At 38.0% G+C, this 17445-nt stretch overlaps 2 protein-coding genes across 2 annotated transcripts; both read left to right on the forward strand.

Annotated features, from left to right (window-relative positions):
* Positions 1-1727: 1727 nt before the first annotated feature.
* On the forward strand, positions 1728-5344 carry LOC306877667 (uncharacterized protein). The gene is made up of 8 exons (XM_079429568.1): positions 1728-1816; positions 1958-2049; positions 2256-2329; positions 2695-2787; positions 3220-3330; positions 3415-3524; positions 3746-3796; positions 4142-5344. The coding sequence occupies exons 2-8, from the start codon at positions 1971-1973 to the stop codon at positions 4995-4997; spliced, it is 1374 nt and encodes a 457-aa protein (XP_079285694.1). The 5' UTR covers positions 1728-1816; positions 1958-1970; the 3' UTR covers positions 4998-5344.
* Positions 5345-9659: 4315 nt separating this feature from the next.
* LOC306877816 (nestin-like) lies at positions 9660-16328 on the forward strand. Its single transcript, XM_079429793.1, has 4 exons — positions 9660-10601; positions 10970-11094; positions 12029-12102; positions 13006-16328. The coding sequence occupies exons 1-4, from the start codon at positions 9798-9800 to the stop codon at positions 15852-15854; spliced, it is 3852 nt and encodes a 1283-aa protein (XP_079285919.1). The 5' UTR covers positions 9660-9797; the 3' UTR covers positions 15855-16328.
* The last annotated feature ends 1117 nt before the right edge of the window (positions 16329-17445 follow it).

Consider the following 17445-nt stretch of genomic DNA (forward strand, 5'->3'; position numbering starts at 1 on the left):
GTTTCGTTTTTATTTTTTAATAATTAGGTTAATTTTAGTTTAGTTTTTATTTTGTGAACAGTTTTCTAGCCTATGGTTTTTATACAGTTTAGTTTCCATTTAGTTTTAGTAGGCTAATTAAAGTTTAGCAGAATTAACAGAAACACTACCAGAGCGCAGACCAAATATTTTAATTGAAGTTTATTGACGCAAACCACTAGCAACACAAAATTAAAGCATGCTGAGATCGATTAGAAAACGATTATTTATTTTTTATTATTTTATTTAGCTGCTGTTGGTTTCGTTTTGTTTTAGTTTCTCATTTATTTTGATTATTATTATTTTTTAAATTATTTCTTGCCTAAATGCCTTTATTTTCGTCCTACAGTTCTTAATAAAACATATTTTAAACATGTAGGCTATACAACATTTCTTACATTTAAACTCGTTTAACAAGCATTTTAGAAGTAAAGGTAAAACATTTCATAGTCGCAAAAAGACCGATGCGGCTCGTTTAGGTGACTTGGTTTGCTTTGCATAAAATAAAATGGTTTACTGTTTTATAGATTAAATAAAACAAACCTATATTTGATCAAAGAAGTAAGTCAGCGGCACTGAGAACTGCTCTCATCCGAAGAGAATAGGCTATAGGCTATATCTGCTCGCATTCACACTGGGTTGTTGCGACTGTCCTATGAGCTGGGTTACACAAAAACTACCTAAAAAATGTTGCACTAAAATAACCTTGATTTTTAGAGTATAAGTGCACACTATAAAAGCAACTGATGCAAGCTGGTAATCACTTCAGTGGGTCAACCGAGTGATTGTGCGAATGATCCCTTACTCTCCATCCTCTGAAAGAATGGATGAAACTCATTTGTCCGTGTTTCTCTCGTCTTGTGTCGCGCTCACGGAAAGCGCTCGAGAGAAACAGCATCTCTTCCGCAGCTTGGTACGCTTTCAACTCGTTTTTTTTTGTCTCGAGCAAGAGACTGTGCGACATTCACGTCACATGATTTGACTGATTTGTACGTAGAGAGAGTGACAGCGCACTGCATTAAAATAAATTATTATTCATGTTTTCATAACCACTGGCCAAATTCAAAAACGAAACTAAAACATCTTTGAGAGTGTATTCTGCTTATAGGGAGGATCTGAGGGAAGGGGGCGGCGCGATTTAGAATAACTAAGGGGTGATAACTTGCTCATATGAGGGCAATATTTCCAAACGAATGCCCAAAAGATAAACTAAAATATCTGTCTTTTTGCCGCCCTGACTCCTAGTTCGTCTATATGCACGCGCCAGCCCTGCATATACAATATACTTGTTCACTGATAATTTTTTATAAAAAGAAACTGAAATCTATTATGGGTCTGTTTTAATTGAATTTGATTATCTGTATAATTATTTACTATTTTACATGAATATATACATTAATATCATGTGTGTGTACTGTGTGTGTGTGTGTGTGTGTGTGAGAGAGAGAGAGAGAGAGAGAGAGAGAGAGCATCAGTAGTACCATTAATGTTTATATAAATATATATATGGATGTATTTTACATTTGTTTTGTTTTGTTTATTTATGGATTTATATTATATATTTTTGTTTTTACTCTGCTATGTACAATGCTTGGCAATATGTATCTAAGTATGTCATGCCAATAAAGCAAATGAATTGAATTGAATTGAATTGAGAGACGAAATATGAAAACGCGTTTCGTTAATCAGCGCTGTCGCTGACCCAGTTCGCTTTCCATAGTTGGGTATATTGCCGGTGTCATGTCTGCTCTCTTGCTGAACGCGTGGTAGTGATTGTTGCCCATTTTCTTCTATTTCGGTACGAGTATAAAATTATTTATAGTGTGTTATCGGATTTATAGTTCTTTGACAGATTAAGAAATTATTTTGTATTAACGCATTTTTAAAACGAATTTGAAGTTGCCCGATACGTGTTTTACTAACCGCTTCACATGTCCAGATTCTGAGAAGTTATGGCAGAAATGGTCCAAGAAAAGAGTACCGGACTAAAATTCGCAGAGGAGCAGCTTCTGCGACACGGATGGGAAAAAGGTAAGTTACAATTAAAAACCGATTTTAGGACTCTCGCTGGCGGTTTTATTTATCACAAACCCTGTTTATGTTACTGTGTAGCTCAGTTTCTTAACTTTCATATAGATGGAAATAACTCTCCTGCATAATCGTTGGCAAATCCATGTAAACTGACTGACACATGCCAAGTCTATTTGGTGATGCTAATATTTACACTTGTGTTGTAGGTAAAGGTCTGGGAAGATCAGAGAATGGCATTTCAGAAGCTATTAAAGTCAAAATTAAATGTGATAAAGGAGGGGTGAGTAGAGAACTTTTTGTTTTTAGATAATTGCGTTGAATGCGGCATGTGGGCAGTTGACAACATGGAAATGAAGTTTGTTTATAAACATTTATTGTTATGTATAATGGACAGTTATGGTGCTCTAACTGGTTCACCGTCCTAACCCATGTCAGTGTCCTAATGCCAGATCATAAAACCAGTATGTATCATAATTATACATGAATTAGAAACGCGGTTGAAAACAGTTTAGGTAAAGTGTAGCATATCTCTCTCTACAGATCAATAGTTTTTACATATATCTAGCTTTAGAGATTTTGAGTTACCAGCTGTTATAGCCTTTATGCACATTAGGTTTGTATTTATTATGTACTATTTGTATTCAGATGGGCCATAAGGAAGGTGAGCAGTTCAGTTTCCACTGGTGGGACCATGTTTTTAACAAAGCCTCGTCAGGTCTGGTTGTGGAGTCAGGGCAGGTAAGTAATATGAAGAGGATTTAAATACATTTGCAATTACCTCGAAATCATCTCTTCACTGTAGCTGTTATGTTTTTTTGGATTTGTTAAATAATACGAATCACATTTTGCAACTATATTATCACAATTCAGTTTTATGTGTAACATTTATTTTATTGGCATTTATTAATTTAGCAGAACATCATGCAATTTTTTACAAAGCCAACAATATTCACAAGTGCATTAGAAAGCTAGATTAGTAAATGCAGGGTTGAAATGCAGAAAAGAAGGCTTTATTGATAGTTTGACAATCAGGCTCCTTAAGTTAATACAAAAAAATCATAAGTTGTCGTAAAAAATAAATAAATTATTTATAGCAAACTGGGCTTTGCGTGAATGAGGGCATGCTTGTTTTATTTTTTTGGTTCATCTGGTATTGTCACTGTGGTTTAGAATGGTGTGGTGGTGAAGAAGTCAGATGACAGCAATGATGGTTTGATCTCCAACAAGAAGCCACGCAAGGCTCAGCAAGCAAAGTCCATGCTCTATGGGTGCTTTGTCAAGGTACAAATAATAAATGAAGAAACAAAACCCAGCAGTGAATTCAGATTGTGCAGTTGTTGTAAAGTCGTCTGTCTTCGTTCTTAGTCAGCTACGCTTCTGTCAGGTGAGAAGCCAGAAAAGACCTCTGATTCAGATGACAGCAGCAGCAGTCCTGAAGATGAGGACCAGAAACTGGATCTGTCCTGCACGACCAAGTATGAGCTGCCAATATTACAAAATTCTGACACATTCAAATAGTTTATCAAATATTTATTACATTTTTTGTTATATATTACCATTGTAGAAATCAAATCAAAATCATCAAATGTTCCTTACTGTGGCATGCAGAAGCAATAAAGATTATTTTAAAATGTGTTAGATTTGAAGATCAGTTATGCTTTCAGGCCCGCTCAACTCTATTTCTGTCTCTTTTAAGACTATCAGATGCAGATCTGATGAAAGCTTGCGGAGGACGAACAGCACACAAGTAAGCTCTGATCTCTTCAGGTTTGCACTGTGATGCATCCCAATCTTCTGGCATTTACCCATTTCCATCCATCACATTTGAGCAGGACATGAATCATAGCTAGTGTAATATCAGATCAGTGTTATTTTAGTATGTTGTATTGTAAATAACTTAAATTAGCACTTTATATGATTTTTTTTTTTTACAAGATTTGTATTTTGGTCATTTTAGTATTTAAATTATTACCAAGGCAACATTTCTAATTATATATATATATATAGATAGAGATAGAGATAGAGATAGATATATTATATTATATGCCAGTTTTGTTGGTTACTTATACATGTTTGTTTGTTGTGTGAATAGAGGAGCCAGACATGGACTCACTATGAGCGCCAAACTGGCCCGGCTTGAGCAGCAGGAGCAAGAGTTCATGAACAAGTATGGTAAGAAGAACCACACTGCTGAAACATCCACAAGCAGCACAGATTGTCTAAATCTTGAGGGACGTCCAGATATGAAAGAGAAAACAAAACGCAAGAAATCAAAAAGGCAGGAGGAACCATCAGAGAATAACATTCATGAAGATAAGATAACAACAGGCATCCTTTCAAGTAATGATACTGAGGACTGCAAACCCAAAAAGAGGAAAGACTTTAATGGTGCTTCCGTGAACGACGATATGATCACAGATACAGAGCCAAAAAAGAAGAAAAAGAGAAATCGCAAAGAAAAAGAAGCACCTGAGGATTGTGTTAATGGAGACTGCAGCGAAGACATAAACGAGGCATTCACACACACATCAGAAGAGCGAGACACACACCTGCTGATGGATGACTGCACACACAAGAAGAAGAAGAAGAAAAAACGGTCCAAGGTGGATGATGAGACGGCCGACATAGATGAGATCAGTGAGGATTCCACGGACACACAGAACAAACAGCCACAGGAGGGCAGTATTGAACATCAACAAACATCTGACAGTGCTTCCAGAAAGAAAAAGAAGAAAAATAAATCCTCTATGGAGCACTCAACTACCATGATGACCGTAACCGAGGACACTAGCAATGAAGCACAGATAATGGAAGGACAGGAGAACGACAGAAAGAAAAACAAAAAAAAGAAACAAAGCAAAAAGGAGGAGCAGGAGGTAGTAGAAAATGTGCAGTTTGAGGAGTCTGTGCCAAAGAAAAAGAAAAAGAAAAAAAAGAGCAAAGAGTGAACTGGCATGCTTCTAAACTCACTACAAACACAAGCTGATCAGAATCTGGGCTGCTGTTGAAATGCTAGGATCAATTCTCCAGTATCAGACTATTAGCCGTTCAGATTTGTTATGCAGTATTTGTATTTATTCTTACAAGTGATGGTCAATTTTTAAACCTTGAGACCCACGGGTGACATGAAATGTTTTTAATGGATTTGTGAGACGTGTGTAATGCTTATTAAATAGCATATCCACAATGACAAAAATGTGATAACGTGAACAGCTTGAAATGATTTGTGTGAAACTCGAAACATTGCTAACTAATCAAACTTCAACTGAATTGGAAAATAAAGTTATTCATGAGATGGTTGTCTTTTGTTGTGTCTTCTGCTTATGTTGATTGGTCATTTGTGTTTGGTTGGGCTTGAAGGAAGGTTGGCCATGTTAAAACGTCCACTTCGCAGATCCATCTACTGTACATGTGACAACTTGCTGATATCCAGCTTTTCAGTGGGTTTTTGCTGGTCATTGACAGAACACAGTCCATGTATCTTTCTGACGGGCCACTGATCCAGAATCTCAAAGGAAAATATGGACAGCATCAGATAATTGCTTTTAAATTGCAACCGATTCATTATTGTATTTTTTATTGATAGGTTTTTTGTTTTCGTGGTTTATCAAAAGAAAAATTGTCAATAAAAATGGAAACTAATATTTATACTTTTTTATATACATTCTGCCTCTTGCTACAGAAAATAAAAATATAAAAATTGAAAGCTATTTGATTTGATCAAATATCTCTTCTGTTGCCATATTTTTAGACTTACCCTCCCTCAAGTTTGGCACCAGTGGTCCAGACCCAAGCTGTTTCGGACTTTTCAGCGAGTCCAATCCAGTAGCCATGATATGCATCATAATATGATGTGGTGTGCTGATTGATGAATTCCTGAATTTGCATAGTATGAGAACAATGTTAAAATCATGTGGAAATCACAGCAGAGTTACTGTTTTCTGTTTATCAAAATGGTCCTATGTGATGCCAAAACACGCTTTTAAGTCACTTTTATAACAACCTTACATAAAGTAAATGTTTACAGTCAATACACTTGAGAAAACATCAGTTATTTGGGCCTAGTGGAAATGGTGTAGAACATTGACAAACTATTCATTTTGTTCATAGTTTAGAACATTGGAACATTCTTATATATTTGTATATACTTGTTCCTCCACACTGTCTATTGTGACCAGCTGAGCTCCATATCCCTTGCAGTATTCTTGACTCGCTGTCCATGTTTTCCATGGCCTGTTTTTATGGAAATAGTAACAGCTGGAACCATTCTGAATCCACTCTTGAGGACAAGGTGTACACTGGACCCCTATGATGGAGAACAGTTCAGATTAACTGGAGGAAAAACACTTGGAGACTTTACTCCAGATTCAGTAAAAGAGCTGACCATTTCTAGTGGACTGACAGTACTCGTCCACTAAAAAGCTGCTTTTTTTCAGTATGAAGTCCAGTGTGGCATTCATTTGTTCACCCTGTGTTGTCAGTCTTGCTCTCTCCTGCTCCAGCACTTCCTTGTCTGCCAGTAATTGCAGATTGTTGGCTTTCTCTTTAGAGTGCTGGGCCTGTATAAAATGATTTCCTGTTGTTAAAATGACATTGAAAGTCCTTATTATTTAGCACAATTTCTGATATCTTACCCAAAAATGAAAACTCTGTCATTTATTCACCCTCAGGTTGTTCCAAACCTGTACGAATGTCTTTTTCTGCTTAACACAAAAGAAGATATTTTGAATAATGTAACCAAACAGTATGTGGTCCCTATACACTTCAATAGTATGTATTTAATTATTCCATACTATTGAAGTCAATGGTTGTATCATCTTTTATGAAACTCATACAGGTTTGGAACAACTTCAAGGTTAACAAATGATGACAGAATTTTCTTTTTTTGGTGAACTATCCCTTTAAGCACTAAATGATTTCAGGCTTTGGTCTTACCAGAATATTGTTGTATTTATACATGTGAATGTATTCTGCAAGGCAGAGAAACAAAACAGGTACATTGTTAGTTAAATCTACTAAGACTATTTTTCAACTGCAATATAAAAGCTCTGTGATATTTTAGTAGTTATAAGTTTAGGAAATAGGAATCCATATTTAGTCATAAATTACTGACCTGTATTGTCCATATCAACTTATAGGAAAGTGTGGAATTTTATAACTGACTTATGACAACAGGACACATGAGAAAGTTTCCATTGTTGTCACACAGCATAGTTTCACTTTTCTTGACACATTTGTGTTGGTAATTTTTGAGGTTACATCAGGGTTACTCAACCACTTTTTTTCAGAACTGTAGTAATCATGGGTTTTCTTGCACAGGGTTGGAACGCAACTAAATGTGGAATCCAAATGTAGGTCTGAATGATATTTTAGTATTGTTTAAATGAATGAGACAGTGCTTATTCTTACTGAAAGCGCTGACAGCTGTTAACGCAGCGAGTAGGAGGAAGCAGAGCAACCCCAGAAACACAGTAGCTCTTCTATTGGCTGGAGAGATCTGGATGGCGGCTTCTTTTTCTGAATGAGAATGAGACTAGTTTAAGTCTGAGCATAGTACATGGCCACATTTGACAAATTAAGACTTCTATAGTTAAAATGTTATTTTTTTAAGATTATATTATTTGTGTATTTTCAGTCAAGAGTATCATGTGCTGGCAAAATGTTTTTTTTTTTTTAATGAACATCTGCAGCTGCACAGGAAAGAGAGGAAAAGGAAAAAAATAGCATGTAACTCTTATTTTGAATTTGAAGGAAGTGAAATAATCTGCATGTCAGTCAGATTTGTTAAAAAAAATTCCCCAAATTAAAAAAAAAGTAAAGAATTTTTTTTGTAGAAAGAAATTAAATAAATATATAATATTTTACATTAAAATGTTTGTAATAATATCTGAGTTTTATAAATTATGCATAGATTAGTTTAAATATACTAATATATTAATATACTTAATACATATATTTTATTCTCTCTCACACACACAATATTTCATAGTTTTTTGTGACTGATCTCTTACCTGTGTTCTCAGGAGGTGTCTGTGAAGTTGATTGTTTTCTTTTCACCTCAGCATACACTACAGACTCCTCTGACTGTCGCACTTTAACAGTAATCAGACATTCATTCATTCATTTAAAAAAACACTTTTAAAGCATTCCAAGCAAACAGAGCAAATGTTGTGGTAACATATTGGTTAAATCTTGTGTTTCTTTGCCATCACCAAAAAGAAAGAGAGATAGAAAAGAAAAGAAACATACCTGTACCTGTAGATTTGTCATTGTCAAATGGCTTGAAGATAACTGTTGAATAGCACAACTCGTCTTCCATACCTGCTCACCTTCACAATCCAAAATGTTGTTAAGACAGAAAACAGCAGTATGATTAAATGCAGTCAGACAGACTGCGCAGAGACATTTCAATTCAGAATTTGGTAATAATAGAATTTGTCCAGGAAGCAGAACATGATTCCTCATTTACAGCACTAATACTTCATCAGATTCATACACAAGGAGGTGTCTAAAGGGTCATGTACTGTTAATTCTACAGAACATTTTACATTCTTTACAAGCTTAATAATAATAAATATAAAATTGTAAATTATTGAAAGAGAAAATTATATCTTTCAAAATTGTGCCTTCCCTGTCCAATGGCATAAACTCTTATATGTCCTGTGTTTTGAGTTCAGTTTGAAGTATTGTCCTGTAATTTCCACTAACTCACTGGGAAGAACATCTGATCATGTGATTTTTAATGGTATTCAGTTACAATGAAAAAAGACTTCATTTGGTTTGGCTGTTGTTTCTCTTTATAACTGATTAATTTCTCATTTTAAAGAATTGTAAAATGAAGCTCACACCATTTCATGTAGAGGCTCAGAAAATTACACTTATAGGTGCAAGAATGCACTAAATACTTTTTTTTATTTTATTCAATAGACTGCTTTTAACTCTATAGATGAACAAAAGTATTTAATTTGTCAGATGTTAGTTGACTTTAACTGTAGGTTGCCTTTTTAATTTATTTTTTTTACTTTTTTACAGTGCATTAAACAAAACATTTTCTGTGATCAAATGTAATTGTGTAATAGTCATAAATAATGACAGTAGCCCTCTATACAATTATGAGAGTAGTTACCTCCTCACTATAGATAATATTCATCATGCCTGTGCCATCCATACTGGTGATCAGATAGGCGAACTATTTTGTCTGATGTATTGTCACCATCTTGCCACAAGAGGGGGCAGTACATTAATGTAACAAAATGTAGTAAACATCAAGATTTACAATGAATGTTCAGCAAAAAATGAAAATTCAGTCATTATTTACGGTCATGTTGTTCCAAACAGACAGTCTCGGTCATCATTCTTTTTTTATTGTATAGAAAAAAAGATGCTCTGAAAGTGAATGGTGACTGACGGTGTCGATTCCTAACATTCTGTCTAATATCTGCAGAAAGAAAGTATTACAGGTTTGGAAGTAATCCAGCAGTGGAAGAGTTAACTCCCCAAATTACATCATTCTCGCATTCTGTCCATACACCCCTCCTCCTTAACTCCTTCGCCCTCCCCCTTCTCATTGTCTATGAAAAGGAGGGTCTTTCTCTCCCTTGTCCATTCAGCGCTGGGCACTGGGACTGTGGTCCCGACCTCACCCTCAAGCCTGTCATTATAATCACTTAGCAGCCACAAAGACCTCCAGCCCTTCACAGCTTCTGTGCACAGTTCTAGTGAGATTTAACATTTCCCACCACTCTGAGATGGAGCTTTTGGGTGCCCGACTGCCCTTCACCCAGTTTCAGGAGGAAAAGTACCAAATGCTGGAGCTGAACCAGCGTCTCGAATCGTACTTAGGCCATGTGAAGCTTCTGGAGGAGGAAAACAAGCTTCTGCGAGATGAGATCCACACTCTCAAGAGCAGCAGGGAACCACCGGGCCAGCGCAAAGCTCAAGAGGAGGCTCTCAGCCAGGCCAGGAGGATGTTGGAGGAGGCCTTGAAGAAGAAAGACCATGTGGAACTGGAAGTGGAGAACTTGATAGAGGATATAGAGGTGGTGAGTATTCAAAGACAGAAGGCGAAGAACGCTCAGGCTGAGGCACAGAGAAAACTCATGGAGAGCAGGAAGGAGCTGGAAGAGGAGCATAGAGCTCAGATTTGGTTTAGGGAGAAGGTTGGCCAACTTGAGAAAGACCTCTTGCTACAGATGCAAGTCCACCAGGAGAACATGGAAACCATGCAGGCCTCTGCAAAACAAGTCTTGATGGCCCCACAACCCACTCAAACTGCCACCATCCCAGACCTGGGACAAGAGTACAGTCACAGAGCAACTCAAGCCTGGCAGGAGGCAACCAACAACTATCAGAGACTGGTTGGACGTCTTGAGGATAGTCTGAACCAGGCCAAAACCAACATGGCAAAGATTCATCAAGAAAAGAGAGAAAACCAGCATCAAGTTAAGTATCTGGCAAAGGAGCTTGAGAGCACTAAGATTAAGAGGCAGATGTTGGAGAAAAATTTTGTGCAGCAGAAAGAAGAGCATAAACAGGAGCTTCAACATTTTCAGGTAAGAATTTAAACTTATGGACTTTGTTGTTCAACCAATTCAGAGTCTTCATTTACTCCCCCTCGTGTTGTTGCAACCTGTAGGATAGTTTGAGGAATGTTTCATCTGTTTTTGTCCATGCAATGAAATTGTTGAGGTCCAAAACAACACTGGACCCTGCTTTCATTTCAGGGACAAAAAGTTTAGATATTTTTCTAAATATCTACTTTCCTGTTCCACAGAAGACAGAGGGTCATACAGGTTTGGAACAGGACACATTTATTTATCTGGGTTCTTTTAATATTGTCAATGTTTTTATTGCAATTTTCCACATTCTCCTAACTTTCATATATATTTTTGAAGAAAACATGTCTCATATCTTTGCACAGGCCCAAGTAGATGCTCTGGAGTTGGAGAAAGACAGCCTGGGGCAGCAGATAGATAGCTTGATGGTGGACAGACAAAACTTGCTGCAGGTCAAAATGTCTCTTGGACTGGAGGTGGCCACATACAGGTACCTGTCTTCAATCATCATCAACACCAGCAAAATACAACCTTTCTTTATTATCATCTTCAGAACCATCTTTACATGAAGTAAAACACGCATGTAGCTCTCTCTGTTTCCTCCCTATGGGATTCCCCTGCGCTGTGGGATTTGTAGTTTATGGAGGCCCAACTGATATGATCATGCATCAGTGGCTCTAAAAAGCATCTCAGGCAGCCAGAGAGGGGTGACTTTAAATCAGTCAATCAGAATGGACCCTCTCCATTTCCCACCCAGTACTGACCCTGATCCATCTGCTTGGAGGAGGGGCAGTGAAACAGGGGGGTAGGCAATTCATTCAATAACATCCTTCAGATCTGACCGATTTATCTCTTTAGAGGGCAGACCGAAATAAATTTTGACCAAGCATTTTAGCTGTTGCTCTTTTCATGGTCCTCCATATCATAAAGTTGCATTGCACGTGGTACTTAGGAAGTTTTTAAATATGTGAAGTTATTAGAAATGAGTACATCATTTTTTATTGCGTATTGTTATAACATGATGTGCATGTCTCTTTCAAGACTTTTCAAGTTTTTGAATACATTTGTATATAATAAAAAAAAGAAAGATCCACATTTGTTTGTAAAAAAAAATTGATTGTGTGATGTTTTTGGAAATTACAAAACATGCATTTGGCAGGAGACCTGTAACATTAAGTGTGTGTGTACGTTTGTAAATTCCAACCCTTGCAATTGTTCAATGCTGCATGCAGGAAGTAAATGAATTGATACCAGACCAAATCCTGCAGATGGGCTGACAATGACAAATCTGACAAGCTATTTGCATAACAACAGAACTAAGCACAAGACTGCAGCTCAAGAACCTGACTCCATCTCATTTAACCCACCCCTCACATTAAAAAAATTGCTGTGATGCTGACAGATGTTCTGTTGCTTCTTTCCAGAGCTTTGCTGGACAGCGAGGGCCTGAGAATTGACAGACCACCAACAAAAAAGACCAGCTCTGCTTTCCTTTTAGGTAACTTTTAAAGTAAATAAAAAAACCCTCTTTTTTTATTATTGTTATCATTGTTTTTACTAAATAGTGATGGCTATTGGGCAATAGGAAAGTGAAAAAAAAATCTGATTTTTTTTATTAATAAATATAAAAACTAATAATGGCTCTATAGAATTCAAAATTCAGCCTATATAGATTTTCAATCTGAACACAGATCTCCTTTCCCTAAATATTGCTGTGCTCTGAGCTGGTTAAATTATTAGTATTTTGTGACATTGTGTGCTTATTGCATGGTGAGGTATCTGTCTAAGCCTGTAAAACTAGCTCCTAGTCCCATAGGTCACTGTAGCAGATGGCTCCACTTTCCAGTAATGCAGTCCTTGAAAAGCATAATGAAGATCAATACACCTCCATTACGGCTCACTCACAGTTCACGACTAGTGTGTATTCTGATAACTCCCCTGGGAGGCAGATCAGGGGTCTATGTCTGTCTGTTTCATACTATCTCCACTGTCTCTTTAGCCTGGGGCTTTATCCATCTACCACATTTTTTCCAATAGCATCATAGTTATCAGGGCATGGGACATCGGCCATATTTTGATGCATTACAATAGTTTTTTTTGTTGTTGTTTTTTTTACAGCGTAGCCAGTGTAGTCAGAAATCCTGAAACAATGACTCTAAAGAGTCCGTTGAAACGCATACATCATACTGAATTTGTTACTTTTTTATAATCCTATCTCTACATATTATCACCCTCTCTTTTAGATACTCATAAAACTGAAGATGCAATATAATTATTTAAAACACAGAGTATTTGGGATTCAGAAAATAGATCTGATGGTCTGCAAAAGGTAGATTTGATCAAATAGGTCCCTGTCTGTGTGACAAAGCCTGCCTCACCATCTTCTTGTTTCTTGTTACAGATGTGCTCTCAAAGCCCACTGGGACCCACCCAGCCTCACAGACCACTGCTGCTTCCTGCCATGTCAGTAATACTGTGTCTACAAGTCACAGATCAATCACCTCCTCTCGTACTCTGCTGACCAATGCGACTCCATCATGGACTCATACACGAGGGACTCCACAAAGAACACCAACCAGAGCCTCAGCGACAGAAAAGACAGAGGTTCATATCTCAGAGGAGACTGAGAAAGCTGCTGAGGAGTCTGTGGATCATTTGCAGCAAGAGAATGTCCATGAAGACCTGGCCCTCACAACAGCTCTCCCCAAAACAGCTGTAGAACCAGAACCACAGCTCAAACCAGAAGATATTGAGATTCAAGAGGAGGACGAATCAAAACAGTCCCAGAAAGATCAGATGGTTGAATCTGAAACTGATGCATCGGCATTGATAAGTGTGTCAGCTGACCAACCAAGTAACTTGTCCCAAACTCCAGAGACAGAAAGCTGGGCTGGTCCATTCACAGATCCTGCAGGAGTTTCAGAAGAAGGGAAGGATGAGGACACTGAAGTGTCTGTTGAAATGGCTCGGATCTCACATGCACCTAAAGTTGTTTGGGAAGAAAATAAATCCGTAGCAGAGGACGAAAAAGATGACGCCTCTGAGATGGATGTAAGATCAGAGAACATCAGTGAAAGCCACACAGATGCGGAGAATGAGAATGATATGTTAAAATCTAGCCAAATCAGTGTAAACACCAATTTACTGGGTTCATCGTTCCTCGAGCAAGGAACTTTAGATTTGGTGGGTGATTTTGGCTATCATGACGATTTAATGAAGGTAGATGAACAGGACAATGTGAGCAATATTAGTGAGGAGGTAACAGAGCAAATGGACAGTGAAACTGAGGCAGCGATTGATTCAATCAATGAGTGGGACAGACAGGAAGAAACTGAACCAGAGAATGAGACAAAAGTGATGAGCCCTGACTCTGAAGTGGAAGAAGAGGATGAAATGAACATTGATGCTAGCACAAAGGATAAAACAGAAGACGAAAATGTGACTGAAAGAGAAGAAGAAGAGATAGAAGTGATTAAGAGTGATATTTCTGTGCAGGCTGAAGGTGTAGATCATCAGGAGGGTTTAGAGAATACCGTACCACCAACTGAAGCCCATTCAGATCAGATTGTAAATGAAGAAGATCCTTTACCTGAGGAATCTGAGGGAGAAGAAGAGAACCAAGGGGAAGACGATGATTCCCCAAACATATCAGCCTCGTGCAGAACGGATCCTGGCGAGTGTGACAGTTACAGTCAGGAGAACACACTAGCAGACACTCAGCCCTTGATTTGTTATAAGAGTGATGAGGAAGCAGACGAGAACGTGCAAGCCTCGAACCTCATTGGCGAGACCAGTGACAGTGAGGATGAGGAAGAACGAATAGAAGGAGGCCACTGGAATGAGAGTGCCTCCAAATGCTTCAACACCATGGAGGATCTCACAGAAGAACCAGACATGGAGGTCACTGGAGAAATGATGACAGAAGATGTTGTTTCTAAAGAAGAAGCACTAGATGGTGATAAGGCATATCTGATGCTTCAAAGTGACTCTGAAGTCCATGAAAGTTTGGAGATGGTGGAGAAAGAAAGTTCAAGAATTGAGCTCAAGGGAGACCTGGAAGACGATAGGGATGTTATGACAGAGAAGAGGAAAGATGAAGATCATGATGTCAAGGTTTATGAGCAAAACGAGCAACCAAAACTGACTGAAAACCAGCATATTCACACCGAACAACCTGAGGATGAAACAGTCCATCCATATGAAAGTCAAGAACACGTTGATACAGACCATCCAATCTCATTCCCTGAAATATCCCAGCAGCTTAAAAGCTCCTTTGAAACTCAATCAACTCTGACCATGTTCCAAGATACAGCTGCGACCAAAGAACCAGATCTTCTGGAAGTTTCCATGCACACCGACATGGATCTCACAGACAGTCGCTCTTTGGAGAGTGAAATAAACAGTCAGCCAGATAACATGACATCAGACATTCCCAACTCAGACCAGGAAGAGGGCAATAGCTCAGAAGACGAGTCTCCAAATGCCAGCCAGTGCTTTCAGAACACAAGCCTTTTGGCAGCGGCTACTATTAATGAGCAGCCATTAACCTTTACTAATGGAGTCTCCAAGGCTGATTCTGTGTCTGACGTCATCAGTTTGCCTGAAGAAGTGCTCAGTAAGGAGAAGAACACTGAGGAACTTAAAGCCCCTCAGATTGATGACTGGGAGAATTCTAACATCTGGGGCAAAATCACAAATGCTCCAGATGCAGCTGAGATCACACATGCATCAAGTATGGATGAAAACACATGCGTTTTCCCAGTAAATGAGACTAAGAATTTAGAAATTCCAAATAAAATGCCAATTTTAGCAGAAAACATCTTTGGAAAATTTGAAGAACATCTTGAAAGGACAGTGGAGAGCTTTTCAGAAAAAGTACTAACTGTGAAGGATTTCGAGAGCAACAATTCAGGAGAGGAGGAGGAATTTCAGTCAAAGGAAAAGAAAAGTGAGATTCATAGCTTTTTCAGCACTAGCTTGAAGGAAGATTTCTGGAGTGAGGGAAAAACGGAGATGGCAGCTACTTATGACCCTGCCAAGACTGAAGACTTAAACCAAGCTATGGTCTTTGGAGAGGAGTGGAGAGATATGGAGGGAATGCCAACAGCAAATGGAAGTCCTAAAGAAAAGAGGGACATCCTCAAAAGCCAGGATGAGAGGCATAAAGATAAACAACCAACGCAAGGCAAGATGGTCCTGTCTGATGACTCTGTTGATGAGGGGGATTCCTGGTCCTCTGGCGATGAGTAACAGCTTTGTCCAATGATGTTTTAGACCATTACAACTAAACCAAAAACATAAAAATGTAGTGATGTAATTTAAATAGATGGACAGATATATTACTGAGCCAAAATGAAAATTCATGGTGGAAGACAACAACAAAAACACCTTCATACATTCACAGAAATTAAAGTAGACAAGATTGCTCAGTGCAGTGTGTGTAATTGTTCAACGTGATCTCTGTAATGTGAGTTAACAGCCTGGCATAATGTGCCAGCTGTCGTCTCGGGATAAGAAAGCGTTGTACTCCATGACAGCCACAGGCAGGAAGGATTCTTAAAGATTTACTATGAAGCTTTACTTCATGCTTGTTGTTTCTGTACTAATTAGACCAGCGTTTCAATGACCTTCATCTGTCAGTGTTAAAAATAAAATACTTTTGTGTATTTTCACTGACATACATTGCAATGGAAAAACAATATGGATTTAAATTTTCAAATTCTGAAAAAAAAAGGAAAAGATTAATTAAAAAATAGCTAATAATTTGAGTTGGTGTTTTCTTTCATTATTATTTTCATGTACAATTTTGATCAATAATTGCATGACCACACAACACTTAACACCTTTTCTGTATTTTAAACATTAATTTAAAGATAGCTTTAAAGTTCTAAGTTTTGATTCTTAGAGTTCTCATTTTTATTCATCCAACCATTTCAGTTTCAGTGAATCAGAACTCCAGTTGAACAGGCTGCATTCTCTAATTGTGACAGCGTATCACACTGGGATTTGGAGCCAAGCGCTAGTAACCACACAATACTGGTCTGAGAGAAAGAGGCCACACTAGAAGAAGGAAAGAATAAGGAACAATGAATAATAGATGACATAACCTCCTCATTTCCCTCTGTATGCACACTGGCTCTGTGGTGCCACTGATGGGGGGTGTAATGGGACAATGGCGGCTATATTGGATGAACACATCGGCACTTTAACCAACACCACTTTGACCAAGCAGTCACAAAGAAACTGATGGCATAAAAAAACAAAACAAAATAAAAGCTCTTATTCTTCAAAAGGTTAAACCTTCTATTCTTAGTTCAATCAAACAGCTAGTCAGATGACCCACAAATACAAGCAGGATTTACAGGGTCTTTTGAGAGCTAAATCAAAAGTGAATCAGGGCAGCAGCTGGGAGGTCAGATGCTTCATCACCTGTTCTCCCCTGATGCAACAGCGTGCAACTCCATAGCCAGCTTATTGAAGCGAAGATCTGATCCTGTTGAAATGACAGAGGTTGCTATTTAAATCTGATCTCGATGGCATTCACAAGTGTCAATGTAAGAGCTATTTGAGTGAAATGACCACAGAATCCCGAGACAACGGCGCTACAAATAAATCACAATAAGCCTGAAATGTGTTCAAGTGACATTGAGTTCTCTCTGCTTCCTTAACCATCTGTCTTTGTTATTGATTGCTATTGATTATCAATGTCAGATAGTGAGTGACTGAGTGTTTTAAAGATTAGACAAGACCCCTCATTCATCATTATTCTTTCAGCTTCCACATTCTAATGCAAATGTGTGACAAATCATTACTAATACTTGTTCATGCTGTTGTTTCCTCT

Source organism: Barbus barbus (assembly GCF_936440315.1).
Source record: "Barbus barbus genome assembly, chromosome: 12".
Lineage (NCBI taxonomy): Eukaryota > Metazoa > Chordata > Actinopteri > Cypriniformes > Cyprinidae > Barbus > Barbus barbus.